This window comes from Bos grunniens, chromosome 17, assembly GCF_055505025.1.
Source record: "Bos grunniens cultivar Pamir isolate PY7600 chromosome 17, Bosgru_T2T1.0, whole genome shotgun sequence".
NCBI classification, from domain to species: Eukaryota; Metazoa; Chordata; class Mammalia; order Artiodactyla; family Bovidae; genus Bos; species Bos grunniens.
The window spans coordinates 66,524,745-66,552,717 of record NC_141181.1 but is presented as its reverse complement, the minus strand read 5'-3'; the positions used below and the strand labels follow the sequence as shown (position 1 = coordinate 66,552,717).

The 27,973-nt window shown below is 55.4% G+C and overlaps 2 protein-coding genes across 7 annotated transcripts in view; one reads left to right on the top strand and one right to left on the bottom strand.

Moving 5' to 3' along the window:
* The window catches only part of SRRD (SRR1 domain containing), a 31,332-nt gene extending 31,103 nt beyond the window's left edge, over positions 1-229 (bottom strand). For both annotated transcript variants that reach the window (XR_015144032.1, XM_086346063.1), the window contains exon 1: positions 29-229. Coding sequence is in view for 1 of the 2 variants with exons in the window: in XM_086346063.1 (XP_086202189.1) it covers positions 29-204 (176 nt within the window). In the remaining variant the exon portion in view is untranslated. The remainder of the gene's footprint in view (positions 1-28) is intronic.
* HPS4 (HPS4 biogenesis of lysosomal organelles complex 3 subunit 2) lies at positions 214-27,518 on the top strand. 5 transcript variants are annotated; one of them, XM_086346050.1, is made up of 15 exons: positions 238-324; positions 545-1,118; positions 1,755-2,278; positions 4,917-5,007; positions 6,722-6,865; positions 12,417-12,524; positions 12,863-12,979; positions 14,378-14,472; positions 15,281-15,353; positions 17,567-17,603; positions 18,247-18,343; positions 18,889-19,717; positions 23,824-23,956; positions 24,377-24,485; positions 26,264-27,518. In XM_086346050.1, the coding sequence occupies exons 3-15, from the start codon at positions 2,238-2,240 to the stop codon at positions 26,433-26,435; spliced, it is 2,046 nt and encodes a 681-aa protein (XP_086202176.1). In that variant the 5' UTR covers positions 238-324; positions 545-1,118; positions 1,755-2,237; the 3' UTR covers positions 26,436-27,518. The 5 variants fall into 5 exon arrangements, with proteins under 5 accessions (XP_086202175.1, XP_086202179.1, XP_086202176.1 ...); XM_086346049.1 differs by lacking the exon at positions 545-1,118 and having other exon boundaries at positions 214-324; XM_086346051.1 differs by lacking the exon at positions 545-1,118 and having other exon boundaries at positions 238-403.
* The last annotated feature ends 455 nt before the right edge of the window (positions 27,519-27,973 follow it).

The following is a 27,973-nucleotide window of genomic DNA, read 5'->3' as shown; positions in this document are numbered from 1 at the left end:
CTGGACCCAGGACCGAGTCCGTCCTTACCTGGCTTCCTGGATGCGACGAAGCACGACTCCACCGTCCACCTCGGGCTCGGCTCCCGGGGTCCCAGCGGCCGCCGCAGCCTCCCTCCGCTTCGGACGCCGAGCCGCTGGGCGCCTTCTCCGCGGAGATGCCGCCCGCCAGGTTTCTCGTGTCGCCGCCGCCGCCGCCGCCGCCATGGGCCTCCGACGTCACGGCGCGCTCGACCCTACGTCATCGGCGCGCGCCAGCCCTGCGGGAACTTCACGGGGGCGGTAGGCTCAGGTGGCGCGTGACTCTGGGACCGCTCTGCCGCGCGCGTAGGTACCGGGCGGGAGTCGCGGGGACCACTAGGTCCGAGAGCCCGATCGCCGACCCTGGGGCTGCCTGGCCAATCCGGTGGGTGGGCAGTGCCCGGCGGCGCAGGGACACCGAAGCGGGGGAGGGGGGGACCCCGAGGGAGAGCGCCTTTTGGGCGCCCCTCCGCGCTGTGACCCGGGCCCCGATTTACTCCTGCGCCTTTTTGTCCGCCAATGCCAGCTCCCTGAAGCTGAGGCCAGACACGTCCCCCTGCCACCTGCGGTTAACCATCGCTTCCCGGCCCATCGCGGTCGGTCGCACCCCTTTGCCTGCTCTGCAGACCCCGAGGCCACACATCACCGCCTCCCCCTCACCGCCCTCCACCAGGGACTTCTGCGGCCGCATCCCAACAGTTGCCCTACCCTTGGCCCATCACCGGCTCCTTCTGGACCTTTCAGATAAGCGAGTGGACCTTGGCAGAGGACGGCCCAGTCCTCTGGGAACAAGGGATGGGGGTTTCAGGATGCAGTCCTTAGCCCCAGGGGGCTTAGATACCGCCTCCATAGGCATCCGAATATGCTTCACAGATGCCATGAGTATGACCCTAGTGAGGCCCACCCCAAGATAGCAAGAGCTGAGAAAAGACAGGTTTTACAGGCCACCAAAGACTCAGTGGTGTCCTCTCTAGGGACTTCTACCAAAGGAGCTTAAAAAAGAAAAAACAAAACTCCCTTGTGTTCCCAGGAGGATGGCAGATGGTGAGCAAGCATTTGAAACCATGTCCCTGGGGACACTGAGCTTGGAGAAAATGACGGTTGGTAATACAGATTTGAAGTGACCGAAGGATCAGACCTTGTTTTGTTTTCCTGGAGAGTGTGGAGTTTACTTGAAGGCCAGTGTCAGCTTGGTGGAAGGATAAATTTAACACTGACCTGTCTCTGGAGGGAGGAAGCCAGAGACAGTCAAGGTAGTTACTGAAGGAGAGTACAAGAGAGGATTAAAGTGATGCCCTCGTCCTTTCTGAGTTTGAAATTTCATGAGTTTTCTCTCCTCTTTTGGGAGTTTGAATGTCACTTGTTAAATTCTCTGTCTTCTGGAAACATGCCCAGCTCTGGGATTCTACATGTTTAGATTACTTTTGGGGCTGTCGAGGTGACAGTTCCTTAATCTGAGTTCCATTATTACTACAGCAGCTGCTTCATTTGTATCGCTGTGCTCAACACCCAAAGCTTTTTCACACCGGTTATTTAATTTTATCTTATGTGTGACATAACTTTTACAAGTTAACTGTGGGACTTACTCTGAGGTTTTGCTCCCCTCTCTTTTGGATCTTGAAACACTTTTCAACTTTGTGGAAAGCTCTCTTGAAGCGTACCATTTGCTTAACTCTGCTGGGTCACATGCTCACTCATGGGATTCTGAAATAATCTATGCCTTGTGTTTATTTTAGGGCCAAGGGACTGATCTTTGAACGGGAAGCTTCAAACTTTAAAAAAGAAGCCTTCAGAATGGCTTTGAAGAAGACAAGCTAGACACTGCTTCAGGGCACCGCCTTCAGCATGCATCTCGCCTGTCCAGGGGTGTCCCTGGTGAGGAGCTCTTTGAAGGGTTTGTTCCACAGAGGGCCAGAGAGCTGATGCTCATGGAACCAGATTGGTGGATCTGACTTTCTGAAACAATCGTCTTGCTTTATTTTATTCTTTCTGAGAGGCTGGAGGTACTGATGGGACCTAAGGGCCTCCGGGGAAGGGAAGCAGCACTTTCATGCTGAATGAAAACTAGACAAGTGACTGCTGACGACTGAAGACACCTAAACGCCCCACATCCGGATTCAGCAGACTGGGGACCCGGAGGAATTGCCACTGCTGGGGAGAATAAAGCCAGACTGGAAAAGAAAACCCAAATGAAGAGAATGAGGGCCCGCGGAGAGTAAATGGCAGCCTCCACCTCCACAGAGAGCAAGTTGGCCTCCTGGTGAGTAGCAGGGCCTGCGGGGGTTTAGTTCCTGCCAGGCTGCTGGACAGATGTTTTGGGTGAACTGAAAATCCCCAACTGGATTGTCTAGATTTAATTAAGGGGGGGGAACCATTTTCCTCAGAGCCACTAATCAAGGGCTATTTCTCTCTGAAGCTGATGTGTTGTGACCGCACAAGCCTCTTGCAGGGTCTAGCGCTGCTGGTAGATTGCAGAAAGGATAGCTGTGGCTGGATTCTGCAGCTGGGCTGTGACAGTACCACAGGCGATCAAGTCCTCGCTTTTGAGAGACAAGCAGAGGTGGCCGTGTGGAATTTCGCCATGAGGAGAAGTTTGGCCAGACTGGCTCTTGAAGGGTGTTACACAACACCTGCCTGAAACTCTGCTTAACCCTAAATGGGTTAAGCCTGTCTGAATTTGGTTCAGCGAATGTTAAATAGAGGAGAGGAAAGTGAGAGGTGTGGTTTCAAAAGAATGAGCAGAGTTTATGACGTATTTATGTGTGCAGTTCAAAATGACACTCGGTGTTCTTTGTGGGCCTGTCAAGAGTTGGGGCACTTTAACCCGGGGAACGTGAGGAAAAGGCGGAAAGGTGGGGAAAAGGTGGAGCCCAGCAGTGGGTTTCATTCATTCATTCATGTATTCGTCTACCTACAAGCTTCCAGTTCACTGACATATAATTGACGTTCAGCACTGTAACTCACATAATCATGAAAAGATTACAGTAAGTTTAGTGAGCATCCATCATCTCACACAGATACAAAATAAAAGGAAAATTTTTTCCTTGTGATGAGAACTCAGGATTTACTCTGTTTAACAACTTTCATATATAACATACGGCAGTGTTAATTACATTTATCATACTGTACGTTACACCAGGGCTTTGCTGGTGGCTCAGCAGTAAAGAATCCTGCCAATGGAGGGCATGTAAGATACACGGGATCTATCCCTAGGCCGGGAAGATCCCCTGGAGGAAGAAATGGCAACCCACTCCAGTACTCTTGCCTTGAAAATCCCATGGACAGAGGAGCCTGGCGGGCTACAGTCCACGGGGCCACAAAAGGTTGGACACAACAAGCAACTGAGCACACACTCAGTGGTAGAGAATCTACCAGCCAATGCAGGAGACACAGGTTCGATCCCTGGGTCAGGAAGATCCCCTGGAGGAGGAAATGGCAACCCACTCCAGTATTCTTGCCTGGAGAATCTGACAGACAGAGGAGCCTGGCGGGCTACAGTCCACAGGGTCGTAAAGAGTTGGAGACGACGCCAGCGAGTAAACAACAGCGACACGTTGCAACCCCGGCACTACGTGTAACCGGAAGGTTGTACCTTTTGACTACCTTCGTCCGGTCCCCACTTCCCCCACCCCCTGCCTCTGATAACCACAAGTCCCATCTTTTTCTGTGACATTTTGTCTGAAGCATCACTGATGGATAACACTGTACCCAACACAGCGATGTGCCATTTCTGTACATTACAAGAGGCTCACCACCTAGCTGCGCCCAAGGCATTTTTGATCTGCTCTTGCCCTGAAGCCGGTGGCTCATCAAGATCTAGAACTCAGGCAAGCTGGAAATGTGCTGGAAACAGAGTTACTGCTTGTCGTGGGGAGGATAAGGTGGGGCCAGGGAGGGCGGCGGCAGCGGGAGGGTGTAGACTGGGGAAAAGAGTGCAGTCACTGCTCTGGCCTGACGGGCGTACTTTCAGAGACTGAGAGGCCAAACCCAGGGCTGGCCTGGGGAGTTTGCCTTGTGTCTTAAGGAGATAATTATAGTTATACCGCAGAGGAGACCCCGGGTCTTTAGGGAAGAGCAGAGGGTTGTGGAAATTGAGAAGAGAGCTTCCTCTGCAGAGGGGAAATCAGAAGTTTGACGAGGGGTCCTGTCAAAGGAGGGGCGAGGCTTTTAGTTTTTGTCTTCTAATTTTTTTGGCCGAGCCAGGTGGCACGCGGGATCTTAACTTCCTCAGCCCGGGGTTGAACCTGCGCCCCCTGCAGTGGAAGTGCGGCGTCTTCACCAGCGGACCACCGGGGAAGTCCTTGGGACTCGGGTTTCGGCGGGCAGAGAGGGGTGCGGCGCCCCACTTTCCCATTACAGACGTGCTCTCCTGCCTGGAGACTGCATGTTTCCTGTGTCCCTTTGCTCGCCGTGGCCCCAGGGCTGGCAGACGCAGCGCACGCCACAAGCCCTCGGCAAGTGTTTGTTAAGCGATACAGTGGCAGAAAGGAGGTCTCGTGCCCAGCAGTTGTGAGGGCAGCTAAGACATCGCTAACTTACTTTGTTATCAGCATCTTAGAAGACACGTTACCAAACCGCGTGGGTACGGAGTTAAGGCACAGTGTCTCAAATAAGAGGCGTCATTGTGGGCGCCCCGTGTTTCCTTAGCTGCTCGCTGTGTTTTGGGACAGAGGGTCGGACGGCTGGATGGAGGCGTGTTTTTAGCTTGAGTCGGCCGCACTTAAGAAATGGTCTTATCTCTTTGTAGCTCTCGGCTTCCTTCTCCTCTGGGGCCCCCAGAAGGCTTTTCAGATACCGAGGCGTGAGTCCCTCTTGGGCTGGGCCACCGGAGGCTGTGTGTTACAAGGCCCTGTTCACAGGATGGAAGGGAACACGGCTCCTTTCTCTTCTCTTGGCAGGTGGAACTATTTTTTCCTCTATGATGGTTCCCAGGTGAAGGGAGAAGAAGATCCAACCCGAGCTGGCATCTGTTACTTTTATCCCCCACAGGTAAGCCACTCGGCTCACTCAGTGGGGACCCCATGACCTTTCAAAGGGTTTATATCTGGACAGTTTTCTTCGCATAATCCAGGCATTTGCCACTTTTACTCTCTCATTCTTTCTTTATTATGATTATGATTATGATTATTATTTTGGCTACACCGGGTCTTTCTGCTGCACACAGACTTTCTCCAGTTGCACCGGTGGCGGCTACCCTCTCGCTGTGGTGCACAGGCTACTCATTTCGGTGGCTTCTCTTGTTGCAGAGCGTGGGCTCTAGAGCATGGGCTTTAGTAGCTGTGGCACATGGGCTTAGTTGCTCTGAGGTATGTGGAATCTTCCCAGGCCAGGGATCGAACCCGCGTCCCCTGCATTGGCAGGCAGATTCGTAACCCCTGGACCACCAGGGAAGCCCTGCTCCCTTACTTGTAGCTGTATTCTTTGTTGCTGTCCTGATGTTGAAATGCCCAAGCCAGCGGCCCAGTACTTCTGCCTTCTCTATCTCTCTTTTACTGTCACGATTTTCTGTCTGCTCTGTTGAAAAAAAAAAGAAAAAAACTTTTCTCCAAACATATGCCAGAGTAAAGAGGAGTGAGTCATCAGCCCTCGTGTGCCTGACTTCAACAAAGATCACCAGCTGACCAGTCTGTTATGAGCTAGCCTAACTCCTCCCTACTCTTTTTTTCCCCCCTGGAGTATTTGAAGCAGATCCTAGACGTGGTGTCATCGCACCAGCATCAGGGAACATCTCTAACGGGAAAGGGTATATTTTGTTAACATCCCACTCGGCCAAAGTTGCCATTCGTGGCAATAATACCATCCTATATAGTCTGTGTTCCTATTTCGCCTTTATTATCTGAGATGTTACTCAGCCCTTCCTTCCCTCTCCCTCTCTCTCTCTCCCTTCCTTTTCTCCTAATCAGCATCCAAACAAGATCCACAAACCCCGTGTGGTTGTGTTTCAAGTCCCTCTTATCGTATGACACTGCTCACCCACTCCCCCCATCCTTTCTCCCCTGCGCCACTGAATTAGTGAAGACACCGGGTCACTGATGCAGGGGAGCATCAGCATGTGTCCCGCTCTGGACTGGGCTGGTGCCTTCCTCACAATGGGGTCGTTCAGTGCTTTCTGCCCAGAGCCTTTCCTTTAAACTAAAGGATCTAGAGCCTTGACTGGGTCCCAGTTCAGCCCTTTGAGGCAGAGTGCTCCATTCTCCATGGCATCACGTGCCATCTCCCCCAGGGGTTTAGTTAGCGTGAAGGTGGGTCAGGAGGCGTGTGTGTTTGCTCACATGATTACGCTCTGACTTGCAGAGCAGGGATTAGTCTGCACCACTCGGGTCTCTCCACGGGGATCTGAATGGGGATAAATGCGCAGGCCTGTAATCCTGGGAACAGGAATGCCATTCTGGGCCATCATCTCCTGCATTCACTGTGGGTGTTCTGTGACACTCCGGGCAAGGTTCGGCCAACTTGGCCTCAAAAGGGCCAATGCTTTAGGCTTTGTAAGCCAGGCAAGGTCTTTGTCACCTGTTCTTCCTTGTTGTTATTTTGACAACCCTCACAAAACCGTAAAAGCCATCCTGGGGTCACAGATTATAGAGAGAAACAGGCAGCAGAGTCGGTCTGGCCTCCGGGCTGCAGTCTGCCAACCCCGACTCTGAGGAACGACCCGGGGGTTCAGGCCCTTCAGCCTCATGTCTGGACTGGCTTCTCTCCCCAGACCCTGCTGGACCAACAGGAGCTGCTGTGTGGACAGATCGCCGGGGTTGTGCACTGCGTTTCCCACATTTCCGGCTCTCCTCCTGCCCTTGTCCGCCTGCGGAAACTGAAGTTCGCCGTAAAGGTTGACGGTGATTACCTCTGGGTGAGTGTGCCAGGCTGAACCAGTGCCGGCGGGGTCGCCTCTACCAAGAGGCGCTTGTCTTGCTGAGAGGTGTCGTGACAGCGGGCTTTACCAGGTAGCCCTTGCCGTGGCTCCTGACCTGCAGCCTCATCCCCGGCCTCTGTCGTCCGCGACGCCCGCGTCCCTCTCTGCGGGTGCCATCGGAGCTGAGCGCTCTCGTCCCCTGCCTCTGTCGCCACGATGCCCGCGTCCCTCTCTGCGGGTGCCATCGGAGCTGAGCGCTCTCCCAGACGTCACTGTCACAGCCTGCATTGCACAAGGCGGCGTCCACCTTGCCTTTGAAAGACTTCAGTCATTCTGTGGACGTTCTTTTTGCTCTGTGATGCAAACTGAGTTTTTAATCTCTGTCTTTTCTTGTTTCTCCTCTATTCTTCCCTGTACTTTCCACACTTACTGGGGAAGGGAGCTCGAAACTTGAAGACACTGGTGCACGTAGGTTAGGTTTCCAAGGACTATTAAGGGAACAAAACAAAACAAACCCACTTACAGCTAGTAGTTCCCTTTACTCCCAAGTCCCTTTGTCTCCTGCCCACTCTTATTTTAAATTTATTCCCGAGGGAAAGGGGTGCTTACATGTGAGGAAGTATCTTCGCCTTTATAGGTATTATTTCCAATGTTTTATTGTGAAAATTTCCTAACATACCAAACAGTTGAAAGAACTGTATGGTGAATACTCACATACCTCTTAGATCCCACAGTGAACCCTTCATTGTCGTTGCTTTATCACATACTATCCATTCATCCCTTTATCCTCTGTTTTAACGCTTTCTGAAGTTGCACATATGAGTATATACCTTACCACCTGGCCCCAAATACGTCGTCATGCTGCACGTTAACTAGAGTTCAATATGTGTGTGTGCTTCTTCTGCTCTTTTTTGAGGTAAAATTCATTTGCATGCAATGAAATACACAAATCTTGAGTGTAGTTGGTGCATTTGGATAAATGGTACACCTGTGTAACACAGATCCCTATCAAGACACAGGATATGTTAGCATCACGCCAGGAAGCTCCCTTATGTCCTTAATTCCAGCCGCTCCCCCCGCATCCCAGGTAACACTGTTCAGAGTGTTCCCACCAAAGAAGAATTCTGCCTGTTCTAGGGTGTCACGCAAGTGGAATAATACTCGCATCACTCCTCTGTACAGGGTCCTGTCCTGCTGCTTAACATTTGTGGGGTTCATCCACGTTGTTTCACGGCCCCACGGTGCAGTCCTGTTTATCACTGAGCAGTATTCCACAGTCTAAATGTACTGGTCTACTTACTCATTCTCCTTTTTCTGGACACAGGAACTTTGTCCAGTTTGGGGCACTTCAGATTAATAAGGGTCTAGAGACTGCTACTGCTGCTACTGCTAAGTCGCTTCAGTCATGTCCGACTCTATGCGACCCCATAGACGGCCTCCTACCAGGCTCCCCCGTCCCTGGGATTCTCCAGGCAAGAACACTGGAGTGGGTTGCCATTTCCTTCTCCAGTGCATGAAAGTGAAAAGTCAAAGTGAAGTCGCTCGGTCGTGTCCGACTCTTAGCGACCCCATGGGCAGCCCACCAGGCTCCTCCGTCCCTAGGATTCTCCAGGCAGGAGCACTGGAGTGGGTGCCCCTGCCTTCTCCGAAGGGTCTAGAGAAATGAGTGTCACAACTGCAGTGAGGTGTCCCCTCACCCAGTCAGAACACCACCATCAAGTACCGAGAGTAGGTGCTGCGCTGGCTGTGAGTATCACAACTGCAATGAGGTGTCCCCTCACACAGTCAGAACACCACCATCAAGTACTGAGAGTAGGTGCTGCGCTGGCTGTGAGTATCACAACTGCAATGGGGTGTCCCCTCACACAGTCAGAACACCACCATCAAGTACCGAGAGTAGGTGCTGCGCTGGCTGTGAGTATCACAACTGCAATGGGGTGTCCCCTCACACAGTCAGAACACCACCATCAAGTACCGAGAGTAGGTGCTGCGCTGGCTGTGAGTATCACAACTGCAATGGGGTGTCCCCTCACCCAGTCAGAACAGCATCATCAAGTACCGAGAGTAGGTGCTGCGCTGGCTGTGCAGCAAAGGAGAGCTTCCCACACTGTCGCTAGGACATAAATCGGTGCAGCCACTGTGGAAGACAGGGCTTCCCAGGTGGCGCTAGTGGTAAAGAACCGCCTGCCAGGGCGAGAGACGGAAGAGATGTGGTTCCATCCCTGGGTCGGGCACATCCCCTGGAGGAGGGTATGGCAATATTCTTGCCTTGAGAATGCCATGGACAGAGGAGTCTGGTGGGCTACAGTCTGTAGGGCTGCAAAGAGTCAGACGTGAATGAAGAGACTTGGCACGCACGCACTGTGTAAAAACAGCACAGGGCTTCCTCAGAAAACTGAAAATAGAGCTACCGGATGATCCAGCAATCCTACTCCCGGGCATATATCCGTACAAAACTCTAATTAAGAAGATACTTGACTTCCCTGGTGGTCCAGCGGCTAAGACTCCACACTCCCAATGCAGGGGGCCTGGGTTCGATCCCTGGTCAGGGAACTAGATCCCACAGGCTGTAGCTAGAGATTCCACACGCCACAACAGAGACTGAAGATCCCACGTGCCATACTAAGGCCCGGTGCAGCCAAATAAATAAGATATTAGGGGAGCCACATGCACCAGTGTGTTCACAGCAGCCAAGACATGGAAAACATCCATGGACAGGTGGACGGGCCAAGAGGATGCGGTGCATTGTATACAGTGGCATACTACTCAGCCATAAAAAAGAATGGACTAATGCCATTTGAAGCAACATGGATCAAACTAGAGATTATCATACTAAGTGAAGAAGTCAGAAACGAAAGTTGGAAAGACAAATAACACACGATATCACTTATACGTGGAATCTAAAATACGATACAAACGAACAGCTACAAAACAGAAAAAGTCTCAAAGCTATAGGGGACAGACTTGGGGTTACCAAGGGAGAGGAGGCTGGGGAGGGAAGGGCCGGGAGTCTGCGAGTAGCAAGTGCAGACATACAGGATGGATACACAAGGTCCTGCCGTACAGTAAAGGGGAACTAGATTCCATATCCTGCGATAAACCATAGTGGAAAACAATCTGAAAAAGAATATATTTGGCTTCCCAGGTAGCACTAGTGGTAAAGAACCTGCTTGCCAATGCACAAGACATTTGTTTGATCCCCAGTTGGGAAGATCCCCTGGAGGAGAGCATGGCAACTCACTCCACTATTCTTGCCTGCAGAATCCCATGAACAGAGGAGCCTGGCAGGCTACAGTCCATGGGGTCACAAAGAGTCGGACATGAATGAAGCGACTCAGCACGCACACACATACGTATAACTGAATCACTTTGCTGTATAGCAGAAATTAACAACATTGTAAATAAACGAAAAGAGTAAGGCTCTAAAAACATTGCTATACAAGTCTTTCTGTGGATGTACATTTCCCTTTCTCACGGGTAGATACCTAGGTGTGGAATTGCTGGGTCATAGGGTAGGTGTGGGAGAAGGCAATGGCACCCCACTCCAGTACTCTTGCCTGGAAGATCCCATGGATGGAGGAGCCTGGTTGGCTGCAGTCCATGGGGTCGTGAAGAGTCGGACACGACTGAGCGACTTCACTTTGACTTTTCACTTTCATGCATTGGAGAAGGAAATGGCAACCCACTCCAGTGTTCTTGCCTGGAGAATCCCAGGGACGGGGGAGCCCGATGGGCTGCCATCTGTGGGGTCACACAGAGTCGGACACGACTGAAGTGACTTAGCAGCAGCTTAGCAGCAGGGTAGGTGTGTGTTGATTTTATAAGAAACCGCCAGACTTTTGCCCAAAGCAGTTGCACCGTCTTGCATTCCCACTGACAGTCTATGAGAAGGCCAGGTACTTCACACCCTCATCAGCAGGCATGTCAGTCTGTTTATTCACAATTTTAGCCACTGAGCTGGATGTGAAGTGGTAGCTCAGTAGGTGTTAATTTGTACTTCCCCCGTGACTACTGATAGCAGGGCTTCTTCATGTGCTTTGTGGACATTTGGGTATCTTCCTTTGAAATATTTTCCCCCAGTCTCTGGGTGTGCTTAAGTTTCTTGGTAATGTCTTTTGATGAGGCAGTTTTTGGTTTTAATGAAGTCTATCAGTTTTATCTTTTATGGTTATTGCTTTCTGTATCCTGTCTAAAACCACTGCCTACCTCATTAGAGAAGACATTCTCCAATTCTGGGGGGCGGCAGCGGGGGGAGCGCGTTTCATAGTGTTAGCTTTTAAATTTAGGTCTGTAATCCACCGTGGATAAATCCTAGTGAATAGTATGAGCAGAGGTCAGAGGGCCTTTTCTCCTGTGGCCGTCCCGTTGGTCTAGAGGTCGGAGGGCCTTTTCTCCTGTGGCCGTCCCGTTGGTCTAGAGGTCGGAGGGCCTTTTCTCCTGTGGCCGTCCCGTTGGTCTAGAGGTCGGAGGGCCTCTTCTCCTGTGGCCGTCCCGTTGGTCTAGCACCACTGCTGAGAAACTTGCTTTTCCTTTTTGCTTCCTGGGGCTCCTTTGTTGGAGCTCAAATGACCATTTAAGTGCGGCTCTGCTTCTGGGCTTGCTGTTCTTGCCCACGGGCCTTTCTGAAGATTCTGTTCACGTACTTCTCCGTCTTGATGTCTGCAGCTTTAGAATAAGTCTTAAAGTCAGCTGGGGGAAGGCCTCCAAACTTACTCTTCTCCGGGACAGCGTTTGATATTTTCAGTCCTTTGTATTTCTGTTGCAGAATCGGTTTGGCAGTCTCTGAAGGAACGTTGGTGAGATTATTAGGATTTCTTTCCATCTGCAGAATAACTGGGGGAGATGAACTGGGCGCCTGACTGTTGGCGGCACCTGAGTGGCGCTTACACTCAGAGAGCATTTGTTTACATGTTTTCGTTCAGAGTTGGTTTGTTAAGTTCCTGATGGTTCCCTAGGAGAGATTCCTCCAGGTAGAATTCGTGAGTCAAAGAAGATGAAGTCCTTTTCAAGCTCCATAAACAGGGGGCCGGATTACTTCCTAACTGAGCAAGCGTCTATCGTCTGTGGAATGGAGCACCGCCGACGCTCCGCGCTGGCGTGACGATGCACTGGGTGCGGGTTCCGGAAGCACCCCGTCCGGCTGGAGAAGGGATGGCCACTCCTGACAGTGTGGATCCCATGTTTGCTGTGAAACCCAAATGAAACATCCAGTGTCCAAATAACAGTGGTGACCATATAGGGGTTCAGGAGAGAGGTCACCGTTGGCTGGAGTGATGAGAGCAGGCAGCCTGGGGATGCTGGAATCTGTGTGTGTTGTTGGGGGACTGAGGCGGGTGGGGATGCCCGGGCAGATGAACAGGAAGCAGGGATGATGATTCCAGCTTGGGTGGCATGAGTGAGTTCAAAACACACCTGTTTCCCGTGGAGCGCCGCATGGCTGCACACAGAGGATGGATCTCCAGGGGCCTATGGAGTCTGGCTTAGTGAGCCCTGGGTACCAGGACCTCAGGCTTGGCATCCGAGAACAGGAAAGCACTGTCCTCTGCAGGTGCTGGGCTGTGCCGCGGAGCTCCCCGACGTCAGCTGCAGGCAGCTTCTGCACCGGCTCGTTGGCTTCTTTCATTTTCACAATGGGCCTGTGTCTCTGGCCTGCAAGGTATGAGCAGGGCAGTGGGGAGGCTCATGTGGAACCTCTTTAGCAAAACTGATACTGCCGGGGCACATGGGGGCATCGGGAACCCTTTACACAAACACGACGTGTCAGCGACAGGGTCATGGGCCCCCGGAGCGCCTCCCGGACGCCTTTCTTCCCCGGTGGCCTGGGGCCCGTTCATGCACCTTTTGTCCTCTCCTTGCCTGGGGGTGTGGGCCGTTCAGAAGACGCCCTCCCTGCCAGCCAGGTCCCCATGAGGGACAGTTCTGTGGGGGACTGGAGTCCCTGCTGGAGTGTGTGTCTTGGGATCGCGGGTGCTGACGCCGGCTGTTCTATTTCAGAGCTGCCCACGGGAAGAACTGCGCTCCGAGTGGGACACGCTCATCGAGCACATCCTGGGGAACACGGGCGACCTGCACAAGATCTTCAACTGCCTCTGGCACCTGGACCAAACCAAAGTAACCGGCTCAGCACCCCCACCCGCTGCGTGCGTGGGTGGGAACTGGGCTTCTGGATGTGGGTGCTTCCCCTTCGATGAGCTGTCCCTCCATCCCCGTGGCTGTTAAGAACTCAGGTTCCAGGCGGCACTTGCCAGCTGTGTGGGCTAGGACCAGACAGGTCACCTGTCTCAGCCTCGCTCTTCTTACCCGTGGAGCGGCGTGATACCCACCTCCCAGGACTGTTCTGGGGCTGAAACTGGGACAGTTACGTAAAGGACAGATGCCCAGGAAAGAGTGTTATTGCTTTGTTAATACCCAGATGTGCTGAACTCAGTAATCTGAAGGCCCCCTTCTCAGCTTATCATTAGTTATTCTCAGCATCCAGAAAGGCCGAGGGCGGCCGCTGTCTGGGACGGGGGCGCTGGGTGGGGTCTGTCCTTGAGCTGTCACCTCGGCACGTGGTGACGAGAGGCCACCTGCACCACTGCGGGCTGGTGGCCTTGGCCTTGGCAGACGTCGCATCCTCACCGTCAGACAGCGGGGGGAGGTGCGAGCGGTGCCATGAGGAGCCCTGCCCGCGCCCCGAGCATCTTGGGGGTGGGACCTTCCACCACGCGTGGCCTGGGTCTCTGCGGGCGGAGACTGTGTCCCTGTCCCTGGGGTGCAGTACCGGCTCAATGCTAGAAACAGGGACGGGTTTTCCCGCTCCTGTTTGGAGGGCTTCTTGGAAGTCAGCCCAGAGCTTTCCGAGTGCTGTGAAAGAGCTAACCATCCGCGGTAAGGGCTCCAGCGTGGCTCCTTAACACTCAGTGCTGCTCCCGGGTACCGCAGGTTCCGGCTGCCAGGCAGGAACCTGGAGGAGGCTGGTGGCCACTGCTGGCCCTTCATGAGCAGGTTCAGATCCTCTGCCTGTCCCTTTAGGGACTTTTTTTTTACAAGGACGGAGGACTGAGACGTGTACGCCCACATGAAAGGCTGCGATGCTTCCATTTTCCCTCCTGGCAGAGTTAGGGGACCGGGTCAGACAGCAAGCCAGCTCGTCACAGGGGCTTGGGCTGCAGGGGAGGGTGGGTTCACCAGGAACTGAATCTGAGGGGTGGGCTCTCCCCTGCGGCTGCCTCCTGGTCTCCATGTCACTGGTCAGGGTCTTCTTGGCGATGTGCACGGTCACCTGTGAAGAGCCATATGCCCAGTTCTCTCTGCCTCCCTGCTTCAGGGAGGCCCCCTGGTCCCAAGCACCTGGCGTTTTGTGGTGGCAGCCGTGTGGGGTGTCAGAGGCATGACACGGCCGGTGTGTGGCACGCCCTCCCTCCGGGCTCGGCCTCCGAGCAGTCCGTCTGCCCTCCGCAGCCCCCTGCCCGTCCCCTCCTGCCCACGGGGGCGTGCCGACCGGGGCTTGCTTCTCGCCCCGCACAGGTGGAGGCCCTGCTCCTGCTCAAGGCGGCTCTCATCCTGCAGACCTGCCAGCGCGCGCCCCACGTGCTCGCCGGCTGCATCCTCTACGCAGGACTGTGAGTAATACCCCTGCCCCTTCTCCCTCATCCCCACCCCCCGCTATAGCCCTGACCACCCGGCCACCTCCTGATCGGGGCTGGGGAGCTGAGAGCTCTGTGCGTGGCCAGTTCCAGCCGGTCTTGTTTGGCAACTCGAGGGTAGTTTAGATTCGATTGAGGGTCCGTGCCTGTCCCTGGGGAATTGGAAGCTGCTGTGTCCAGAGAAGAGTTAGGAGTGCACAAGGCGGCTTTGCAGAGATCCATGCAGCTCTCAGCTGGGCCACGCCTGCGGAGTGGTCGGTCTCTGGCACCCAGGACCGTCAGGAGAGGGGTGTGAGGCCCACGGCGCACCCGGGGCCCCAGTGCACAGGCCGTGGCTCCTGCTTGGGCTCCTGCAGCTGTGTGGCTGGGTCTGCCTCGAGGTACCCTCACGGAGGTCTCACTGCACCTCTTCCCCCAGCTGGAGGGCCTCTTAGAGAGCCTGGGAGCCCTCCACGCCTCCTCTGGGCCTCGAGGAGGCTCAACCGTTCCGGCCAGAGGCAGGGGAGTTGGTGCTCTGTGTCCAGGGCTATGATCCTGGAGGGATGTGCCCTAGAGAAGCCCTCCCGGCACCTCAGGAATATTCTTAGTACAAGTCGGTCCAAGCGTTTTGACATTTAAAACTTTGATGGGGAACAGCCAGGGGGCCCCCGTGAGTGCCTCCCCAGGTGACACTGCCACCAGCTGTGTCCCCCAGATCCGAGCTGCTGCGGGTGCTGGGACTGTCTTGATGCCAGGTCCTGACTGTGTTTCTTCTCTGGTGTCCTGGTTCCTGTTGATCTCCCAGGATCGTCAGCACCCAGCTCCCGCCCTCCGTCACGGCCAAGGTCCTGCTTCATCGCATGGCGCGTCGGGACCAGGTATCAAACCCCCCTCCCCGTGCCCCCACCACACGGCAGGGACGTGTTCCCCTGGCGCATCTGTCTTTGTGTCGGGCAAGACTGATCAGCAGCACTGGATGGGCCGGGGGGGCAGGGGCTGCCATGTCCTTCTTAGGACCCCCCGTCCATCCGTGTGGTCCCCCTCAAGTGAGGTCCTGGCAAAGCTGGAAGAAAATGCTTTCTCCTGCGTGGTTGGCTTGGATGGTTGGTTTTTCTTTCATGCAGGTGGAACTGTGAGAATATGACTTCCCGCAGAGTGGGCTTTATGTCAAAGCAATGTTGGATTTTTTTCAGAGACTGTAAAAGATGGCTTAGGACAACAGCGGCTTTAAAAATACTTCTGTCTTATATCCGCCTAATTATTTTTATAATGAAGGAAAAGTCATAACGTGCTCATTGAGAATAAAACTGCCCACAGCTGGGCCACATAGAGATAATCACCGCTAGCGTTTGGCACGTATCTTTGGAGCTCTTTTTTCTTTTGTTTTACGAGTTGATTCTTAGTGTGTGAAACTGGTTTTAAATCTGTAGGAAGGCTAGCTTTTTGCACTTGCTAAGTCAGCAGACATTTAAAAACACACGTGGGGCTCTATCCCAGCTCCCTCTCACGTGGTGTGCGCGGTGTGAGAACACCCCTCCTGGTGAACTGTCTGACAAGGAGAGGGTGGAGGGGGTCTTTTCCTTTCTCCCTCTTGTTCAGCTCTGCTAATCAATACTAAGGAAGTCATCTGACTGCTGGAAAAGGTTTATATTCAAAAACTCTTGTCACAACAGGATTTATGAAAGTGAAAAATCAGATTCTAAGGTAGGAGCTGCGGGCTGGTTGCCTGCCGTCGTTTTCTTGGCCTGCATTACTGCCACGGCTGCAGCTTGAGTAGCTGGACAGAGACCTACAGCCGCAGTGCCAACTAGCCTGCCCTTTCCAGACAGGTTGCTGGTGTTGGTCTCAAGTCAGGGAGTGATGAATTCTCCCACACCACGGTGAACTTCCTATGATTTTAGTCAGCCATTAAAAATGGCCAAAGATGCTTTCATGGCAGAAACCGTGAGTCCCTCTTTCGAGCAGAGAAACAGAACTTTATGTAATGTGTCCTCAAAGTATTTAAAAAATGCAGACTTTACAGGAAAATGTGCCCCGTGTTCACAGGATTGGCTTATGGGCGAGAGGATTCTGTGTGATTTTTTTGAAGAGAATTTTTGTCTGGAGTTAGCTTCTGTGAAGGAAGCCACATCCTTTCAGAGGAAGGCAAGTCATTTTGGCTAGAAGAGCAGTTTTTGGTTTTCCTTTTGCTTTGCTGGGTCCTTTCGGTGGAGACGCCCAGAAAGCTCTTTTGAGGAGATTCCCCGGGTTTCTCGCCTTCGTTGTAAATGCAGAGGCGAGCCGGCCTTGCCGCGGGTTTAGGCTGAGTCCTTCGCTGTGAGGATCACAGGCCCCTCACTCTGTTGTCATAATGGGGTCTGCGTGGGCTCCAGCCAGGGCTGTGGGAGATGTGGCCGTATTCCAGAAGACGACTTCCCTGGAGGTCTGAAAGCGCAGGAACGTTCGCTGTCCTTCCCCAAGAGGAGAAACTGAGAGATCGAAAAGAGGGGAAGCCTGGTATGGGCCTGGGTGGCGTGGCCGCCTTAGCCGGCGTGACCCCAGCCCCGGCTGGGAGCAGGCAGCCTGCGGGGATCTGTTCCGTCCGCTTTGCTGTGGGCGAGCGGCTGGGCCCAGCACCCGGGCCTTGGCCACTGTGACCCCAGCCCCGGCGGGGGGCAGGCAGCCTGGGGGGATCTGTTCCGTCCGCTTTGCTGTGGGCGAAGGGGAGCAGGCAGCCTGGGGGGATCTGCTCCGTCTGCGTTGCTGTGGGCAAGCAGCCGGGGCCAGCAGCCGGGCCCAGCACCCGGGCCTTGGCTGCTGTGACCCCAGCCCCGGCGGGGGACAGGCAGCCTGAGGGTATCTGTTCCATCCGCTTTGCTGTGGGCAAGCGGCCGGGCCTGGCACCCGGGCCTTGGCCACTGTGACCCCAGCCCTGGCGGGGGGCAGGCAGCCTCGGGGTATCTGCTCCGTCCACTTTGCTGTGGGCGAGCGGCCGGGCCCGGCACCTGGGCCTTGGCCGCGTTTCAGGAACAGATGGCAGCATGCGGTCCCGATGGATAGGTCAGGGGGAGCATGCGGTGCCCTGTACCGACTCCTGTCTGTTTATTTTCAGAGGAAACCTACGGGAGGGGACGCCCTGCAGGAACGTGGTGAGTAGTCGGGTGTCCTGTCACGTCTTGGAAACGGCCTGTAAGCGGCCTGGCCCTGTCCAAGTCATGTGGAAGGCCGAGCAGTCCCAAACAGTTATCCCGTCGGCTCGTGAGATCAGGGAAATATTAACAGCGCTGCAAGGGCAAAGTTACTCTCAAAATCCCAGTTGTAAAGCCTCTGATTTTAGGCACAGCTTTTAAATCCCCCCTTTCAGCTCCTCCTTAACCCTCAGCACCATGAGGCTGCTCAGATGAGTTCCAGAAGGTGACGATGGGAAGAGGGTGATGGCAGGGCCAGTGCCAGGAAGACCTTTGGCAGCAGAGTGGGGTTTAGTTTGAAGCCTAAGTTTGGGCAGACCCCTTTGGTCAGTTGGAAGTGCTTTTGATCCAGGTTCTGTCTTAAGTGCTGGTCAGTTTTCTTCCACCAAACGTCACTCTGGGAGCAGAGTGGCCCACGTGGGCTTTTCCTTGCTGATGGCAGAAACTGTAGCTGCAGCTTTGTGGCTTCTGTTCTGGGGAAAGGAGCCCAGAGCTGCTCGCTGGGCTGGCCTGAGGGCTGGAGGCATCATCCCAAAAACACTGCCTGCCCCCCCGTCTTCTCTGGCCCAGAGAGGGCCCTGGCCATATTGCTCTGCACTTCTAGGAGTGGTGCTCCCTCCCAATGTTCAGATCACGCCTGTTTTCCTGACTGAAGAGGAAGCCGCCAGTCTCCGTGAGTTCCCCCGGGAGCCCTCGGCCAGGTAAGGGGCTGAAAGAGGCTGCTCGGAACCCACATGTTGGGGACTCCCTCCCACGGGCTCATCCAGAAGCCCCGTGCATCACATCCTCCCACGATTCCCTCTTCTTCACGCTCTGCCCTGGCGGGGGTTGGGGATAAGGGATGGACAATTGGACCTTCAGCAGAGATGAGGGGCATCTGGCAGAGTGAGATGAGCGTAGGTTTCAGATCTGAGATCCGTGGCTTACCTGCTGTGTGACCGTGGGAAAGTCCATTCCCTGCCCGAGCCTCAGTTTTCCCATCTGTAAAATGGATCCAGTAACGTCTGCGTCTTGGGTTCATCGTGAAAGGTGGAAACAGCACACGCGCAGCGCCCGTGTAGGACCCGACTGGCAGTTAACCCCCAGACTGGGTGCGTCCGATCCAGGGGGCTCTGCCGTTTGCAGCAGGTGACCCTGGTGTCACGCGTGGCACCGCGTGGCGCCAGGGCCTGTTACCTGTAAGGAAGCTGCTTCGCGCCCCGGGCAGGGCCTTGCCCGCACTCAGCTGTCTGCCCTTCCTTACCAGTGCTCCGGCACCTCCAGCCAGACTCCAGGAGCCCTCAGCCGCCCGGAAAGAAAACGCCCCCGGACACGCGGGCTCCAAGGCTCAGACCTCGACGACCACACCTGAACCCCCGTCTCCTTATGCCGCCTTGGCAGATGGCAGCAGGGAGCACGGACACTGGTCCGGCCCTGACCTGAAGAGCACACCGCCCGCACTGCAGCACTGCACTGCTGCGGGCAAGGGTTCAGCTTTGTTCGTGGGGAACGGGCACCTGGACTTGTCTGAAATCCACATCCCAGAGGCTCAGAAAACAGAAGCATCCCCAGGCCATCCTGCTGCAGACGGCGGGGGTCCTGGTTGCGAGGAGTCTGTCCACAACCCCGGCAGTCCTGAAGCCAAGCCACCCGGGGTCCTGTCCCTGGGCCGCCTCCCCGCCTCCGCTCCTGAGGTGGTCCCCCAGAACGGAGCCCTCGAGCAGCCCGCAGACCTTCCTGGCGACGGCAGCCAAGCCCCCGTCCCCAGGAAAGACCACGTCCCCAGCAGGACGAGTGGGCCTGGGCGGGCACCTTGCTTGGATTTGAGGCAGAGGGGCACTGAGCAGCCCCTGGAGGAACACGGTGGGGAGCAGCACCACAGTGGGGCTCCTGAGGGCTGCTTGACCCCTGGCCCGGACTCCACAGATCCCTCAGATGAAGGCCCCTCTGCAAACAGAACCGCGTCCAGGATGAGCCCGGCCTCCCGCGAGGGGCTCGTGCGGATGAACCTCTACACGCACAGTGTCAAGGGCCTGGTGCTGTCGCTGCTGGCCGAGGAGCCGCTGCTGGGGGACCGCGTGGCCGTGGAGGAGGTGGTGAGTGTGCAGCGGGGTGGGGATGTGGGGCTCAGCCATCAGCTGCATGGCCCGGTACGAACGCCCTTATTTATATGGTGGGGTGCAGGGGGTGCCTACCTCCCTGTTTGTGGGCAGTGGGCGTTCAGTGCAAGCACAGAGCCAAGTGCAAAGGCAGCCACTAGGGCTGCCCTCTCTAGCTTCCCCGCTTCCTCAGGGTCTCTGGTTCGTAGTGAGCTGGGAGGGTGCTGGGCGCTGACCACACATGGCCTAGCCCTGCCCTGCAGCCCTCGTCTGTGTGGCCGGAGTCCGCACGCGTCACCACCTGGGTTGGGTTTCTCTGCGAGCCCCAATTCCCGTCCGTCTGAAGCTGCTTCCTAGGAGCCTGGGCCCTCTGAAACGCTGACTTTCTCCAGAAGGCGCCGCTCAAACCCGGGCGGCTCTCCCCCCACGCCTAGAGGCTCACTGACCTCCGGGCTGGGGTCCATGCCGGATCCAGTTGCCATAGTAACAGCTCTGCTTTAGTTGCCAGGGAAGCAGCGGTGGTAAGAACAGCAGGTTGAGACTGCTGCAGGGCGAACGGCGTCCTGGGGCTCGCCGTGTTTCTGTTCTTCAATCTATATTACGCTAAGCCCATCTTATTAGCATGCAGGGCCCGTGACCCTCTGTAAAGGAGCGGGTCCCCCTTGGAGTGCAGTGGAGGAGGGAAGGCGGGTCCCCACACGGAGGGAGCCCTCCCACACCTGCCTGGCCCCTCCCCTTTTCCCAGGCCCCAGGTCACCCTCTCCACCTCCGTCCCCCTGGCTCTGACCGACATCCCCCCCACCCCGCCTCATTATAACAGCTCGGGGACCAGGGATGCAGTTCCACACGTCCATCCCCACCCCTCCCCCCACACCTCGGTCTCATGGTCTGTTCGGCTTAGTGCCCAGCTCAGATGAGGCCCCCCAAGATAAAAAGAAAAACCAGCACAGGCTGCTCAGAGAGGAGGTAAATTAGGGTTCATGCTGCATTTGCTGTATGTAAATAATGTACATCTGCTACTTCCGCCAAGCCTTGAACAGCGCTGGGGCCCGGCACAGTGACGCCCATCTCGCCCTGAAGTAGCGATGGCGACCTAGCTAATGCACAGGGCGGGTCCACACCTCTTGCTTGTTTCCTGGCCTCCACCCTGACCCCTCTGTCCCCCGTGGACCTGACCATGGCCTGGCAGGTGGGAAGGTGAAGGACTGAAGGCCTGCCTTCCGTGGCCCTCTTTACGTGGACACGGCACTTGGTCTGTCACAGCCCATCCTGGTGTCAGGACAGTGACCTCCCTGGGCTTTCACGGACAGGAGGGTTTGGGGTCGGGGAGGAGAGAGAACACAGCTTTACAGAAAAGGAGAACCAGTCTTTCCTAAAAAGAGAAGGGTGTAACAGACTTTGATCAGCTTGCTGGTTTGAGAGGAGAGTCAGCTGATCAGACCGGGAGGCCGTCTTGTTTATAACTGGCAGAGAGCTTTCACAGCCTTTCAGTCTGGACCTGCACACAAAACAGTTGACCTGATTTCCCCCCTGGACTCTCTGCTGCTGTCAGAAAAGCCAGGCCCCACCCCCAGCCTGGTGCACGACAGCTCAGATGTGACCATGAGCGCAGTCCCCCCGGGAAGGACATGTTGCCATGGCTCCATGTCGTTTCGCCATCACGTCTTTGCGTGGACCAGCTGCCACCATTTCTGCTTGCTGAGGGTGGGTCAGGGCACTGGGTGACCGGGGTGAGCAAGGAGCAGCCAGGGAGAGGGCCCCCTAGTTCAGAGGGAGCAGAGTCGGATTCCCCCACCAGGGGGCAGCAGAGAGCCACCGACAGTTTCCTGCTCAGAACCCGGAGATCGTCTCAGTGACTTTCAGCCACAGTGATGGGATCAGTTATTCATTGCTACAACAGGATGGGGAGCTGTGCACGTGGAGTAGGTGAAGCCTGAGGTTAGTGTGTTGGCAGAAAATAGAAAAAACGCTCCTCTCCCCTGAAACTCGTGCTTCTGAGCACATGGGTGTCCCTGCAGCAACTCCTGTGCATGTTTGGGGGTTCACTGACAGTGAGCCACTAGCTTTGCCATGGACCAAAAGGCAGGGGGTCCCGGCACAGCCTCAGCTCCGTGCCCCTTAGCGTGTTGTGCAGGTCACGTATGTGGTATGTCTCGGGGTTGGCAGACTCTAATGTGAAGGGATACACAGCAGATGTGTTCTGCTTTTACCGCTCTTCCCCTCTGCTGTTACAATACAAACCCACCATGCACACATGTGAACTGGGACTGTGCTCCAGCGCACTGTTATGGACACAAAAATTGGGACTTTATATAATTTCACATCACAATATTATTATTTTGACTTTATTTTTTCTAACCATATAAAAATATAAAAACCAATCTTAGTTCTCAGGCTATAAAAATAGTCCACAGGCCATATTTCCTACCCCTGGTCCAAGCAGGGGATGCTGCCTGTCCTCCTGGACACTGCCTGTCATTCACACCTGTGACTGAGTCACAGCCTGCAGCTGACGGTGCCTAGTTCATGCTCGCGGTCCAGTCACCAGGTGGCTGTTGACCGGGCACCTCCTGGGAGCCAGGCTGGCTGCTGGGCCCTGGGGACGCCACGTAAACCTTGTAGCCAGACCTAATGCCTGAGTTTCCTTTGTGCAACATGGGCCAGAAATGCTAATTTAAGTCCAGGATGCTCCCCAAGGTAACAGCTGAGCTTTCTGACATTCACCTCAGAACATTCTCTCTGCATCGCTGTAACTTCTTATTGCGCTTAGTGTTTTGCACAGCTGTTGTGAAATAAGTCAACCCACAGACAAGTCTTGTTAGTCCAGGGACGGGTGCTCATGGAGGAGATACCGCTTCTTCAAGGACGATGATTTTCATATTCTTGACTTCAGGAAAACGCCTCCCTCCGGGGAGCACTTGAGAATGGACAGAGTGTACATATGTTATTTGACTTCCGCAGGTCAGCAATGATATTCCTATTTTGCAGATGAAAAGAAGAAGGTGCAAAAACCTCTGTAACTGGCCCTGGTGGTCTGGCTAGGAAAAGGCTGAGCCACGGCACGGGCTCGTTCACCTGGGCGCTAGCCACTGTCTCCTGGTGACTTAAGTAGCCCCCCCCCCCGCCCCCCCTCTCCCCGGGGCGGCCCCAGGGGGCCCTGTATCAGGCTGAGTCCATCGGGTGTGACATCCCTGCTTGATGGTCCCCAAACAGAGCTCAGCCGTTGGTCATTGGAAAATGTCTTTGTGGGAAAACAGATTGAAGAGTGAAGTTCATGCTATATCGTTAGGTCGCAAAACTAGCCTCAGTCGTCATTTACAGTCTGACGCCCATCTTTAGCTAACTCGTACGAAAGGGGGCAGTCCTGTGTTCCCATGGCACCTGCGCGTGACATCCCCCCGGGAGGCGATGGAACATAGAGGTGCCTGGGCCTCAGCTCCGCACGGCCTTCCTCAGCCGGGTCCTCCCCTGGACCAGGGAGCGGAGAGCCGCCGCCCGCGCCCTTGGTCCCCTCGGGTTCCCGGGAGGGAGGGGGCCGCGCTGCACACGCGGATGACGTCATGACGTCTCGGTCCGGCTGCGACGCACGGGGTGGGGACACAGCGCGGCGCGAGTGTGGTGAGGAGGGGACGGGCCCCCTGCCAGCAGCTCTGCCTGGATGCTGAGGTTCTGGGCTGTTCTTGGCTTTTTTTCTTTTTATCCCTTCTTTTACTTTTCGGCTTCCCTCTATGTTCCCATTTTTCTACAAGTTTGAAGAGGTCTCTGGTGGCTCAGACGGTAAAGAATCTGCCTGCAATGTTGTAGACCGGGGTTTGATCCCTGGGTCGGGAAGATCCCCTGGAGAAGGGAATGGCAACCCACTCCAGTATTCTTGCCTGGAGAATCCCATGGACAGAGAAGCCTGGTGGGCTACAGTCCACGGGGTTGCAAAGAGTCAGACACGACTGAGCGATGAACGCTTTGAAGAGGTTTAGGACCTCAGGGCAGAAGTCAGGACCTTTCCAAACATGGGTCCTAGCACCCGGGGCGCTAAGTCGGGCTGCCAGGCGGCTCTCCCCGGGTGGCCTGCTGAGTGGTGGCGGCTGTCCCTTCCCGCCCCGCAGTACCACGGCAGCCTCGCGTCCCTCAACGGGCTGGAGGTGCACCTGAGCGAGACGCTGCCCCGCGACCAGGCGGCCCCCGCGGCCAGAACCTACAGCTTCGCACACTACGACCGCGTCCAGAACTTGCTGACAGGTAAGGCTCGCCTCCGGGAGGTGGAGTTGGGGGGTCAGCACCCAGGCCCAGGTCCCTGGTTGGTGGGGAGGTGCCCTGTGGTCAGGATGCTCTTTCTCTCTTGGAACCCAGCTCCCACCGGGTTTAACTACTCTCGGCAAACTTTTCCCGGCTGGTCTCTTTCTTGCCCTTTCTCCAACGTTTTGAGAGAAGCACCCGCGTCCAGACTGTCTGCGATGGGGTCGCCTCCCGACTTGGATACCCTTGTGCTAAGACAAGTGTTGACCACCATCAGGGGTGGCGAGAGGGCCCAGCACCCCGGCCTCCTTCCCACTGCCTCTGGGGCCTCACTTCATCCCAGCTTTTTGTGGTTCTGGGTTTGGGGGTACTGGGGGGCGGCACTCTGCCACGCATGACGACTTCCGTGTCCTCTTCCGGAAGCCAACCTGCCGCAGGGGACCACAGCGCAGGACCGCCGCTTCCTCCAGGCTGTCAGCCTGATGCATTCCGAGTTCGCCCGGTTGCCCACTCTGTACGAGGTGACCGTCAGGTGAGTGTTCCCAGGCCACTCCCAGCCCTGCCCCCCGGGTGCCTGGCAAAGCCTCACTCACAACCCGATGAAGACCAGTGCAAGGACCCGCCCTGCAGGTTGCTGTCATCCATCCTCGGGCTTCCCTGAGTCCTGTACATGCCGGGTCCCTTTCTGGGGCTCGGGCTGCTACAGACACTGAGGGACAGCAGGGAGGGGACCCAAGGCCCTCCCCACCTCAGTGCTTCCATCAGTCAGTGGGGGCGGAGAACGGGCTGTCATCTGTCTAACAACTGGACAAGTCCCACATGCTCCTGACCACAACATCCAGATGTCCCCCCCTCAAAGGTCTCCCAAGGGCAGCATGTCCTCTCCTCACCAGCGTGCCCCCAGGATACTCATAGTCAGCAGTATGGTGTATCTTACCCCAGGTTTTCTTGGTATTAGGTGTTTTTTTTTTTGCACATAAGAGGTGCTGCTGCTCAGTTGCGTCTGACTCTTGTGACCCCGTGGACTGTAGCCACCAGGCTCCTCTGTCCATGGGATTCTCCACGCAGGAATACTGGAGTGGGTTGCCATTCCCTTCTCCAGGGGATCTTCCCAATAAAGGGATTGAACCCCTCATCTCTTGCATTGGCAGGCAAGGATTCTTCAACACTGAGCCACTGGGGTAGCCCATATAAAAGACAGATGATCAGTATTTATTATTATTTTGCTGGTCTTCTTAAAAAAAAAAAACTGGAGCACACGCACTTGCTGTTTTTTAAGTTCCTTTTTCACTTTGTTGCGTGTCTTGAACACACCTTCCGGCCAGCAGGTCTAGACCTATTAATTAGTGGCATTTACAGTCTTTAACCAACTAAACTCTACTTTTTCTCTCTACATGCTTCTCTTATGAAACCAGTAGCAGAAAAGGCAAGTTAGAGGGTCAGAAGGGGCGTGCCTGCTGTGTGCGTGTTGCGTGTGTGTACCGTACTGGGGAGTGGGTTGGTCGAATACCTTCTTTGTAACCTCATTTCATAGACGTGGAGACACAAGGATGCGGTAGGGTGAATGAGTCGCCCCAGATCAGGGGCCGAGTCGGGATTTGAGCCCAGGTGTCTCGTCTCCGTGGCGCGCAGCCCTGCACACACACTTGTGGTTGGGGCGTGTGTGTGTGTGCAGTGTAGTTGAGAGGTGGGGTGTGGGGTGTGGGCTCTGGGCCTGGCCGACCAGGTTCTAACGTCTGCAGCTGCCACACAGGGGTGTGGGCGTTTCTGCTGCCCAGCGCTGTCTCCAGCCAATATTTCTGTGTATCTTTCCACAATAAATGTGCCTCCTCTGGCTTTAAGTCAAAGCTGCCCACACTGGCAACCCAGACCCACCCCCCACCTGTGGACCTGCAGCATCTCACCTTCCTCAGAGCTGAGACTTTTCGTGGTAGGATACATAGCTCATTTGAGTAACAGTAATAGAAACAACAGCCTCCCTTTCCTAACCATCTCACCACGGGCTAAGCGATTTGTATCCGTTCCTTCTCACTTACTCCGTGAAGTCTCAGTGAGGGAATTTACCGCTGTCTTGTCCATTCTTCTGATGAGAAAGCTGAGACTCCCACAGACAGAAGGCTCAGGGCTGCGGTGAGCACCCAGGTTGTGTGGGACCTCCAGACCCATGCTCGGAACCCCGAGGCGCCCCTTCTGTGGCCACAGTGACTGGGCCCGGGCTCCTCCTGCTGGGCCAGAGACCTCGCGGGGTCTCTGGGGTCTGAGGTCTGCATGGCGGTGGACTGTGGTCTCCTGTCTCCCCACCCCCACCAGGAACGCCTCCACAGCTGTGTACGCCTGCTGCAACCCCGTTCAGGAAACCTACTTCCAGCAGCTGGCCATGGCGGTGCGGAGCTCTGGCTTCCCGAACCCGCAGGACGGCGCTTTCGGCCTCCCGGGCAAAGCCAAGCAGAAGCTGCTGAAGCACGGGGTGAACCTGCTCTGAACTGTGGATCGCTCCTGACCCCTGGGGGTGACTCTCAAATCAAACCCCGGCAAAGGAAGTGCTGCCTTGTTAAGTGGAAGAGCTCCTCTGTTTTACTTTCCCTGGAATAGTCCTCTTTTTTAGGACTGCAGTATTTGAGTATCTGTTACTCCTTCTGTGGATCAGGGCTGGAGGGGGTCGTTCCTCGGGTTGGCAGACCTAGAGCTTGTGGTAAAGAACTTGATGGCGTGGGTGGCATGGGGGCCAGGGTGGGGCCATGGCTCCTTCCACCCCAGGGGCCCGGGGTCAGTCACTCCCCCATTACACGGAGCCCAGGGTGCCTGACGTTTCCTGGAGCTGCTCCACCCCGGCCTGACTCGTACACAGAGACTGAGGCTAGTGTTTCTTCTAGAACCCTGCATGTCTAGAGTGCATGTCCCATGCTGTCTGTAGGGGGTGGGTCCAAGGTGACTGCACAGCCAGGAGATGGATCTGTCTGGAAGCAGACCGTGCGCCCACTTCTCAGGCTGTCTTCACCACGGTCCTCCTGGGGGGTCGGTGCACTGGAAGTGGTCGGGGATGCTGAGACTGCCTTGTCTGGATCTTCTGGATCACCCACAGAGGGGAGGGGGCGATCTCGATGACACGAAAGGAGCCTGGGGCGCCGGGACGCGGAAGTGGGTGATGACTGGCCAGGCCGGCCCCTTGGCTGGAAGTGGGTGGTGCTGCTGGTTGCTTTGAGTGAGGGTCCCAAACAGGAGTTTCTAAAAGGTCTTGGAGCAGAAGCAGAGCTGGTTTTCAGGGAGGGGGATGCTGCGTGAGAGGGGACAGCATTTTGCACTGGCTGTTGCCAGGCCGGGGTGGGACTTAGAACGTTGGTTCGGTGATGTTACGGTCCAACGTTCTGTGATGATATGATGTGAGTCACAGGATGAAAATATTGACCAAAATCCTAACCAGGTCTTTACCAGAAGCACCTAAGACTCCATGTGAAAACTGCAGTGTAACTTCATGCCAGTGAGCCAGTATCTCCTGTTTATGACATGGGGTCTTTTTCTTGAAACAAGTTGCTAAGGGCTGAAAATAAAGAAGCCAAAAATGCTACTGAGTTTTGAGCACTGAGTTCTGATGGGGATACTTACGTATAGACGTACACGCATGCGTGTACTCTGCGTGGTCACCGTTTTGCCCTACCCGATCCAGCCAGGCTAGGGAGGAAGGGCGTGTCAGCGCGGTCTGTGTGCGAGGGTCGGGGCGGACAGCACCAGCTTCAGCGAGGCTGCACTACACACCAGGCCCACAGCCCCCTTTTCCGTCACCCCTCTGGCGACCCTCCTGCCCCCGGCTGGCCTAAGACGGTGAGCTTCCCGAATGAAGGAGGGCTGTAGCTGAAGCTAGGGAAATGCACGTTGTCCCACTTCTCTGCCCGACTGTCGGAGGAAAACCCCTTTCGAGACCTGGGCGAGCCTCTGCAGGCACCTTCCCATGACTGACGGACACAGAACCCATTTTCTTCCTGTCCTGTGGTATTTCTAAGCAGCCAGACTTGCCACCGATGC

Coding starts and splice junctions, on each gene's coding strand:
- HPS4 (XM_086346049.1), top strand. CDS start 2,238: ATGGCAGCCTCCACCTCCACAGAGAGCAAGTTGGCCTCCTG. Junction 15,354..17,566: donor GCATGGCGCGTCGGGACCAG/GTATCAAACCCC, acceptor GTTTATTTTCAG/AGGAAACCTACGGGAGGGGA. Junction 24,486..26,263: donor CTGTACGAGGTGACCGTCAG/GTGAGTGTTCCC, acceptor CACCCCCACCAG/GAACGCCTCCACAGCTGTGT.